This window comes from Muntiacus reevesi, chromosome 3 (genome assembly GCF_963930625.1).
Source record: "Muntiacus reevesi chromosome 3, mMunRee1.1, whole genome shotgun sequence".
Classification (NCBI taxonomy): Eukaryota; Metazoa; Chordata; class Mammalia; order Artiodactyla; family Cervidae; genus Muntiacus; species Muntiacus reevesi.
This window is the reverse complement of record NC_089251.1, coordinates 102,543,025-102,552,445: the sequence shown is the minus strand read 5'-3', so window position 1 is coordinate 102,552,445 and position 9,421 is coordinate 102,543,025. Positions and strand designations below refer to the sequence as shown.

The window sequence follows — 9,421 nt, the reverse complement described above, 5'->3', positions numbered from 1 at the left end:
AGTACTGTTCCTCCCCTTCTTCTTTCAGGTTTTATTTTTGGTCGTGCCACGCAGTTTGCAGCATTTTAGTTTCGCAGCCAGGGATCAAACCCCGGGCCCACAGCAGTGAAATCACGAAGTCTTAACCACTGGAGCACCAAGGAGGTGCCAGCCCCCCTTTTACAGACACGGAACCTGAGGCTTAGAGGTCGTGCAGCACATAGTCAGAGCTGGGACCAGGTCACTTTGACCCCAGAGTCTACGCTCTTAACCTTTCTACCCTCCTGTGGAGGCAGGAGAGAACAGGACGCCTCAGAGGAGGCCAGCACCTATGAGGCGTTAACGGGGGCAGCTCCCTGCTTTCGGAGCCGCCACATCCTGGGCTGTGTTTGTGGTCCAGTCCCTCCCTCACACGAAGATTCAGGCTCAGCTAGAACCATGTACCCTGTCCCCCAGGGAGGGTGGGTGCTCCTGACGTCATCCCAGCAGTAGGCCTTGGCCGAGCCCCGCTGTAGAGATGGGGCTGGTCATCCAGTCATCTGTGCTGGGCGGGGGCGACAGGAAAGAAAAGCCCCTCCCCAGCCTCATTCCTGGAAGCCCCGGTCCCCCCCTTCCCAGCTTGCCTCGTGGGAGATCAGTGAATGTTGGCTCAAACTGACGACCAGGACGTGGGGTGTGGAGGGGCATCCTCTGTGACACCAGGGGCATCCACAGACCCTCCGCCGGACGCTGAGTCTCAGCGGCAGTTCAGGAGGCAGATGCTGCTCGGGGGTCGGAGGATACCGCCAGGCCTGGGCGTGAGTCCCTTCTGCCCCTAACTGGTCACTCCTGCCTGCGCTGGGCAGCCATGTACATGTCAGGTACAGCGCACAGCAGCGAACAAAGACAAGACCTCTGCCTGGGTGCAGCTCGTAAGACGTGGTGTCAGAGGCGGGCCGGGAAGGGGCAGCTCTCCAAGGAGATGGGGACAAGAGTGCCCTACCTGCTACCCACTCAGAATGAGCTGCCACCGGTGTGCGCGTGTCCCTAAGACAGAGGCGTGTGCAAGAAGTGGAGGGTCTGGGGGTCAATATCCAGAGGCAGCAGCTTGGGGCTCAGTGTCCCCCTTTGTCAAGCGTGGTGGTGGTTTAGTCACTAAGTCGTGTCCGACTCTTGGGACCCCGTGGACTGTAGCCCGCCAGGCTCCTCTGTCCGTGGGATTCTCCAGGCAAGAACACTGCAGTGGGTCGCCCTTTCCTTCTCCAGGGGATCTTCCCGACCCAGGGATGGAGCCCGGGGCTCCTGCCCTGCAGCAGGGCGCTTCACCCACTGAGCCACCAGCCAGGGGGTTCCTTCTCACACCCTAGTGGGCTTGCGCCCGGCAGCAGGGGGGCTGGGCAGGCAGGGGGCGCTTAGGGAGGGCAGGGGAGGGCCTTAGGGAGGGCAGGGGCGGCTTAGGGAGGGCAGGGGGTGCTTAGGGAGGGCAGGGGGCTGGGTGCTCCCAGTGACAAAAACCCCCACTGTTCTCCCAGCAGTGGGTGGGGGGCAGGTAGTTATCCATCCACCCATTCATTTGACAAACCAGCACTGGGGAGCAAATAACCCCTGGACTGTGTTCAGTCCTGCCTGATAGGACTCAGAGTCTAAGGGGCAAGTGGCCTGAGGCGAGGCAAGGGGGCCTGAGGGCGTCTCAGTCCCCCTCCCAGCCCGAGTCCCCTGCCAGGCCTAGACCCCTGTGCCCAGGCAGGGCGGCCCCAGAGGCCGGAGACCTCAACCCCCACACCTGGCTCGTCTCCCAGGAGAACCCACTGTGTGTTAGTTTATTCATTCCACACATGTTTACTGAACAGCTGCTCTGAGCCTGGCTCTGTGCTGAGTGGGCAAAACGGAGGATGGGCTGAAGCCGAGCTTGTCCCGGTCTCCACGCGGTGGACGGGCTCGGGGGGAGAGGCGCCACCGGGGCCATGGCTGGGGACGGGGAGGGGGTGCCTCTGCTCAGGATGGGGGGTTTGATCTGTCATCTGACGGGGGAGCGACTCATCGGTGTTGCAGGAGGGAGACACAGCTTGGGCAAAGGCCCTGTGGCAGGCAGAGGAAGGGGTTTGATGAGAAACAGCCAAAAAGCCACTGAGGCTGTTGGGAGGCCAGGCAGAGGGAATGGGAAGGCAGAGCCGGGCTGTGGTGAAGGTTGGGTCCTTGGGGTCTCCAGGGGAGCTCAGCCTTGTTCCCAGGTACCTCGGGACACCCGTGCAAGGCTTCGGGTAGAAGCCTCCCCTCGCCCACCCTGAGTGGGTGAGGGCGGGCCTGTCCGGGAAGGCCTCCTCCTGCTGCTAACTGGCTCAGTCGTGTCTGACTCTGTGACCCCGGGGACTGCAGCCCGCCAGGCTCCTCTGTCCATGGGACTCTCCAGGCAAGGATTCGGGAGTGGGCTGCCATTTCTTCCTCTGGCGATCTTACGGACCCGGGATGGAGCCAGCGTTTCCTGCTTTGGCAGACAGGTTCTTTACCACCAGTGCCACGTGGGCAGGCCTAGATGGCAGGTATCAGGGACGCAGGATGAGAAGTGGGGGCTCGGCGGGCTGCGGGTGGGGGGTTAGCTGTGTGAGTGGCGGGCTCACTCCCTGAAGGGAACAGCTTCCGGACCGGGCCGAGGCCGGGCCGGTGAGGCTCAGGAGGCTGTGATTCTGGACTTGAATCCTCGCTGAGTTTGGGGTCCGGGGGACATGGTGGGGCCGGGCCCGCAGCCTGTGGCCCGTGGGTCCAGAGAATTGCTGGCTATGGAAGCCCGCTGCGGCCGCGAGCTGCCTGGGGAGACGCAGGCGGCCCGGGAGGCCGTCCTGGAAGCCGGGAGAAGCCGGAGCGGAGGGCAGGGCGCGCGGTCCCCTTCGGGAGCCTGGCTCCGTCCTGTGTCCGGCGGAGGCGGTACGCCCGCCTCACCGCGGTGACCGCGGGCCAGGCGGGACGGGGACAGGACGGGGCGCATCCTGCGAGGTGCGAACTTGCGCGAGGACGCGAGGCCGGCCCCGCGCCCCCCGCCTCCCGGAGCACGGCGGCCCGCGGCGCTCGCGTTAGGACCCAGAGGATCCGGCGGGAGGGCGGCGCCCGCCCCGTCGGGGGCCCGGAGCGGGCGCGGGGGGCGGAGGGGCGGCTCGGCGGCGCGCGGACTCGGAGCGGCGCGCAGGGACCCGCAGGTAGGCTCGGGCCGGGGGCGCGGGCGGGCGGCGCGGGGCGCGGGCTCCGACGTCGGCGGGCCCCCAGGGGCTGAGGGTCCGGGCCCGGGGCCGTCTAAGCAGATGTGAGAGAGCGCCGGGAAGCCTGGGCCCTCGGGAGGGGCGGCTTTTGTCTCCCCGGAGGAGAGGGGCGGCGGCCGGCGGGGGCGTCCGCGGGGCGGCGGGGACGGAGACAAAGGGCAGGGCAGGCCGGCCCCCAGGGTGCGTCCCCGGCCCGCTGGGCCTCCCCCGGCCCGCAGGCTCGGCCTCCCTCCCCGCCCGGTCTCCCGCCGTCTGGACGCGCTCGCAGACGCGTCTCCTGGAGGGGCCCCTTCCTCCGCGGGATTCTCCTCCAGACGGCCTGGCCCGGGGCCCCTTCCCCCAGCGAGCCTGGGCGCCCCGTGCGGGGGGCTGCGAGGCCTAGGAGGGGCTCTGGGAACAGACAGAACCCCAACCCACCCCACCAACCACCTCCCCAAGTGGGCCTTCGAGTGGTGACAGCGCCAACCAGCCTGGGAGCCAGCTGGGGGACAGGAAGGACTTGGGGGCGCTCCAGGCCTTGGGTCCCCGGGGAGGAGGAGGCCGGGAGTTTTCAGAGCGGACACCCAGCCGGCGGGACAGCTGGGTCAGAGGCCTCACCTTCCCCACCCCTGCCCTCCCCTTCCCTCCTCAGTAAGGCTTGAGAGGGGAGTGAGATGAGGAGTGTGTGCAGTGAGCGGGTCCCAGAAGGAGAGGTACCCGGTGGTGGAGGGCTGGAGGCGCTTACAGAAGGAGAGGTACCATGTCTCTGCCCCCGTCCCCCCCCTCTCCTCTGAGTCCCCGCGGCCTGGAGGGGGCAGGGGTAGGCAGGCAGGTTTCCAGTTAACCGTCTGGAAGTACTTCTCATGTTGTGGGAGGGCCGGCCCCCCGTGGGTGAGCCCAGGACTCTCTCCCAGCCCCCCCACCCCGCCGCCCGAAGGCGGACAGTCTGGAGGCTGCCCCCCACTGAGCTGGGGCTGGCCGTGAGGACTTGTCGACTCTGCCAAGTCCACCGTGGGGCCAGACCGGAGACGGGACTCACCCAGGGCTTCTCGAGCTTCAAGAGCCTGCCCCCTCCCCCCATAACTACGCTTGCAACTCTCCTCATACCGTTCAGGCGGTCCAGAGCCCCTGGGACTGCAGTCCCCTTGAGCGCTGCCCTCCAGGCTCGGGAGAGACGCTTTCCAGACCCCGCCCTGAGTGCTTCCTGCCCAGCAGACAAATAGCCCTCAGTCCCGTGAGCGTGTGATGGAGTCAGCCGGGTCCTGGGAGGCCTGGCGGGAGAGGCGTCTTCGGGGCGGGATCCTGGCCCAGCCTGGCCTGGCCGTCCCGCAGGCCTGGGGTCATGTGGTTTCCTGCTGAGCAGGAGGCCTGGGCCCCGGGCTAATTGGGAGCAGGTGCGGATCTGGCCTGGCCGACTGCTGAGTCTGGGCTGTGATGTTGGTTGGGCAGGACTGGGGTCCCAAGGATGGGCCTGGGGTCGTGGTCTGGGCACTAGATTCCTGGAGAAGTGCTGAGCAGAGGGTGGGCATCTGTGTGGCGGGGAGAGCAGGGCCAGGGATTAGAAATGCCCGTGGAGTGTGGGCGCGCAGGGTAGGGTCTGTTGTCACGATCAGCTCTGGAGCTCTGGAGTCCCTCAGGTGCCGAACGCCCAGTGGGCTCTCAGGGACAGATCCTCCAAAGTGGTCGCCACCCCCGAGGCCCACTCTCCGTAACCCTCTGTCTGCCTGGCCTCTGTTCTGGGCCCCCCGTCTCCAGGCTGAATTCCGGGAGCAGAAGTGGCCCTGCAGCCCTGGGGTGTTGGCCTGGGGAGCAGCTTGCCCCTCCTCTTTCTCCAGCTGTCCCCGGACCCCGGCGCAGCCCACTCACTGAAAGCCATGAGAGCTGCCTCCCTCTTCCTGCTCATCCTGCCTGGTAAGCGGCACCTGGGCTATTGGGGCGCCCGCGTGGGTGCAGACAGGGAGCTGGCCTCCAGCTCTTATCCTGTGGCCGGAACTCAGTTTCCCAAACCCCTGGGCCTCCTACCCCTTGGACCACAGGCTGGACTGGCCAACACTCCCCCCACACAAAGTCTGGAGGCATCTCTGGGCGCCTCCCAACCCTCTGCAGCAGCAGGCTAGGCCCAGGCACCAGGGTCCACGCTTTTCCACTTACTGGCTGGTCCTCCCGGGAGCCGCCGTGCAAGAATGGAGGCCCCTGAAAGGGGGTCTGAAGGCCTGGGATTTGCACTCCTTTGGGGCCAACTCAGCTACAGTCCTGACCTTGGAGAGGCCCCTGGTCGTCACTTGCAAGAGTTGTCGGTGGGGATCCCAGAGGGCCTGCCAGGTCTAACATTCATTCATTTAACAGGTATCTGTGGAGCCCCTCCTCTGTGCCAGGCACTGGGATAGGCCCTGGTGACACAGTGATCTAGCGGGCAAATGCCTGCCTTGCGTGGTGTTCACCTGCCGGTCTAGAGAAGGGCGAGGTGATAAACACCAGGTTGTGTTGAGTGCTGTGATGGAAATAAACAGGAAGATGCGATGGTGTGGGTGGGTAGGCCAGCGAAGGCTTCTCTTGTTTTTCAATATTAATTTCTTTGGCTGTGCCGCGTCTTACAGCACGCGGGAACCTCAGGCTTCGTTGTGGCCCGTGGGATCTTTTGCAGTGGCCTTAGTCGAGGCGTGTGGGCTTCTGTTCCCTCACCAGGGATTGAACCCGGGCCCCATGCCGGGAGCACAGAATCTTAGCCACTGTACCGCCAGGGCAGTCCCCTGTCCCTGTCCTGTCCCGCTCTTGGTGACCCCATGGACTATAGCCCACCAGTTTCCTCTGTCTGTGGGATTTTCCAGTGCAGAACACTGGTGTGGTGTTGTTCGTTTCCATCTCCATGGGATCTTCCCGACCCAGGGATCGAACCCCAGTCCCCGGCATTGGCAGGTGGATTCTTTGCCACTGGGCCTCCTGGGAAGCCCCCGAGCAGAGCAGAAGCTTCAGTAGAGACTCGAAGGAGGAGAAGCTAACCAGGCTGTCAGGCCCAGGAAGAGTCAAGTGCAAAGGCCCTGGGGCAGGCAGGAGCGCCCAAGAGCCAGCATGGGGGAGCGGGTCAGGGAGGCAACCGAGAACCGGGGCGTGTAAGGGCCTTTGTGGACAAGGAAGCCGTTTGCATCCTGTGGGTCTGAGTCTGCTGGGGATCTCGCAGGCCTACCTGAGGGGCTTCTGCCTTCCTCAGGGGTCCTCCGGGCTCCTGCTGCCTCTCCCTGCTGGACACCCACTTAGCTCTGTCTCCCCATAGCAGGCCTGCTGGCTCAGGGCCAGTATGATCTGGACCCACTGCCTCCGTACCCAGACCACGTGCAGTACACCCACTACAGCGACCAGATCGGTAAGCCCGCCAGGCTCCCCTAGCCCGCTCCGTACATTGGCGTGGCTCGGCTGGGGGTCAGGTGGGGTGGTGGGAGACAGACTTTCAGGGCTGTGGGCCCTGGCTGCCCTGTGCCTGGGGGCTAGCCTGACCCCCACCAATCCCACATCTTTTTTTCCAGACAATCCAGACTACTATGATTACCCAGGTAAAGGGCTGAGGGTAGGATGGCATGGACAGGCAGTGGCGTGGGGAGTCCGTGCAGGCCCGCGGGGCCCGGGGGAGGGAGCAGACCCCTTTACCCTCTCCTGGCAGAGATGACGCCTCGGCCACCCGAGGAGCAGTTCCAGTTCCAGTCCCAGCAGCAAGTCCAGCAGGAAGTCATCCCAGCCCCCACCTTAGGTAGGCTGCCAGCTCCAGCCAACCCTGGGGGTGGGGAGGGCTGCCTAGACTGGAGAGGTGACCCCAGCCTGCCTGGGACCGTCTGTCCCAATGGTCTCTGCCTGCCTCTCCCCCAACTCCAGAACCGGGGACTGTGGAGACGGAGCCCACGGAGCCGGGGCCTCTGGGTGAGAGAGACGGGGCAGGGTCCGGGAGTTAGGGGGTGGGGGGGGCCAGGAGGTCGGAGACAGCAGGGGCCCCGGGAGTTAGGGGGTGGAGGAGGGCCCAGGAGATCGGAGACAGCAGGGGCCCCGGGAGTTAGGGGGTGGAGGAGGGCCCAGGAGGTCGGAGACAGAAGGGGCCCCGGGAGTTAGGGGGTGGAGGAGGGCCCGGGAGGTCGGAGACAGGGGGGCCCAAGGAGTTAGGGGGTGGAGGAGGGCCCGGGAGGTCGGAGACAGGGGGGCCCGGGGAGTTAGGGGTGGAGGAGGGCCCAGGAGGTCGGAGACAGGGGGGCCCGGGGAGTTAGGGGGTGGAGGAGGGCCCAGGAGGTCAGAGACAGAGGGGCCCCGGGAGTTAGGGGGTGGTGGGGGTCCCGGGAGGTCGGAGACAGGGGGCCCCGGGAGGTAGGGGGTGGGGGGGTCCCGCGCGGTCGGAGACAGAGGGGGCCCCGGGAGTTGGGGGGTGGGGGGCCCGGGAGGTCAGACACAGCCAGGCCTCTCGCTCTTGCTGGGGTAGGTGGTGGGCTGGGGGCTTTGCAGAGGCGCCCTTGCTTGAGGTCAGCAGGGCCCCTGGCAGCTCCGGGAGACCCCTCTGCCCTGCTCTGGGCAGGGGTCTGGACTGGCTGTGGCCTTGGGAGGAGCCTCTAGACACGGGGAGGGCAGTGGCTGGCAGGAAGTCCCCCCGCTGGGTGGTGCTGGGGGGCAGGAAGCCCAGCTCTTCGGGGCTGCCCCGGCCAAGAGCCCGCTGGCCTGTGTGTGGGGGACCTGTCCTGTGTGATGGCCCTCCTGTGAGGCTGCCGTGCGTTTCTGGGCCTGTGTGTGGCTGTAGGTTTGTGTTTGAACTTCAGTCTGTTTGGATATAGGCCTCTTGGTGCGGTTGTGAGTTCACATGTGTATAAAAGTGTTCGATAAAATTGGGCAGCCTGGAAGGTCGGGCAGTGCTGTGTGTGTGCGTGGGCATGTGTGTCTTTGTAAGTGTGTGTGTTCGTGTGTTTAGGCTGGGCCTGAGGGTGCAGGGGTTCCTGGCCCCGAGAGCCAGGCCCCTGGGGGTGCGGTTGGGGGCGGCCCCCAGCTCTGAGCCCCGAGCTGCAGTGCGCTGACCCCACGTGTCACCCAGACTGCCGCGAGGAGCAGTACCCGTGTACCCGCCTCTACTCCATACACAAGCCCTGCAAGCAGTGTCTGAATGAGGTCTGCTTCTACAGGTGAGGGGGCGGGAGCTCCAGCCAGCCCCGTGGGGTGGGGACAGACAGTGATCCTGAAGTGAGCCCCCAGTCGGGGGTGGGCGTGGGGTCCTCTCCCCGGGCTGAGCCCTCCTGGCCCGTCCCCTCAGCCTCCGCCGCGTGTATGTCGTCAATAAGGAGATCTGCGTCCGGACGGTCTGCGCCCACGAGGAGCTCCTGCGGGGTAGGCAGCCCCCACCCCGCCCCTCCCCTGGCCCCAGCCCGCGCCTGACGTTTATCCATCGTGGGTCCGAGCCAGGCTCCCCTCCTGGCCCGTCTCATCCTCAGACAACCCGGTCATCCATGCTGGGGCGCGTGGCCGTTCCCTCACCTGGCCCTGTGCTGACCCCAGCCCCTTCCGCCCTCCCTCAGCTGACCTGTGCCGTGACAAGTTCTCCAAGTGCGGCGTGCTGGCCAGCAGCGGCCTGTGCCAGTCTGTGGCGGCCGCCTGTGCCCGGAGCTGCGGGGGCTGCTAGGGGGAGCTGGCCCCCTGCCGACCCGGGGCCCCCAGGCTCTGCCCGACCTGGTGCTTTCCTCCCGTCTGACGTTCCTCTCGTCCTGTTAGAGAGCTGCGGGCCTGGGGCTTGCCGCGGCCGCTCCCCTAGCCTAGGGCCACCCCCGGGGCCGCAAGGGGGCTCCCGAAGGGCCAGTCTCTGCCCCCGGGTGGGGGACGTCCCGGGCGCTCTGTGGGACCTGGGCCCCCGATGTGCGTCCCTCGTCCCCCCCCAGGACCATCCCTCACCCCCAAGGTAGGCGGTGACCCCCACCCCAGCTGGTCTGCTTGAATCTCCTACAGCCCCTGGGCGTAGACTACCTTTGTTTTATACAAAATTAAAAACAGGTTTTTATGAAAGACGTGGAGTCCCTTTCTCGGTGGGGAGTGCAGAGGAGATGGCCGCGGACCTCCAGCCCTGCTTGTCCTCCCCGAGGCTGCCCAGCCCCCCTGGGGAAGAGCCGTTTCTGGCCGTGGCCCCCGCAGTGCCAGCCGTGCCCCTCGCGGCCGCCTCAGCTCAGCTCTGCCCAGAAAGGTGGGCCCTGACAACCGCCCTGCCCCCGGGCTCTGTGTGGTTG

At 66.1% G+C, this 9,421-nt stretch overlaps 1 protein-coding gene across 6 annotated transcripts; it reads left to right on the top strand.

The window, feature by feature from the left end:
- The first annotated feature begins 3,030 nt into the window (after window positions 1-3,030).
- Window positions 3,031-9,203, top strand: MFAP2 (microfibril associated protein 2). Of its 6 annotated transcripts, none has more exons than XM_065929902.1 (9): window positions 3,031-3,149; window positions 4,944-5,099; window positions 6,463-6,549; window positions 6,710-6,736; window positions 6,844-6,930; window positions 7,053-7,097; window positions 8,245-8,332; window positions 8,461-8,534; window positions 8,723-9,203. In XM_065929902.1, exons 2-9 carry the CDS (start codon window positions 5,063-5,065, stop codon window positions 8,824-8,826), a joined length of 549 nt encoding a protein of 182 aa, XP_065785974.1. In that variant the 5' UTR covers window positions 3,031-3,149; window positions 4,944-5,062; the 3' UTR covers window positions 8,827-9,203. The 6 variants fall into 6 exon arrangements, with proteins under 6 accessions (XP_065785974.1, XP_065785973.1, XP_065785976.1 ...); XM_065929901.1 differs by having other exon boundaries at window positions 6,460-6,549; XM_065929904.1 differs by having other exon boundaries at window positions 3,055-3,149; window positions 5,024-5,099.
- Window positions 9,204-9,421: the final 218 nt, after the last annotated feature.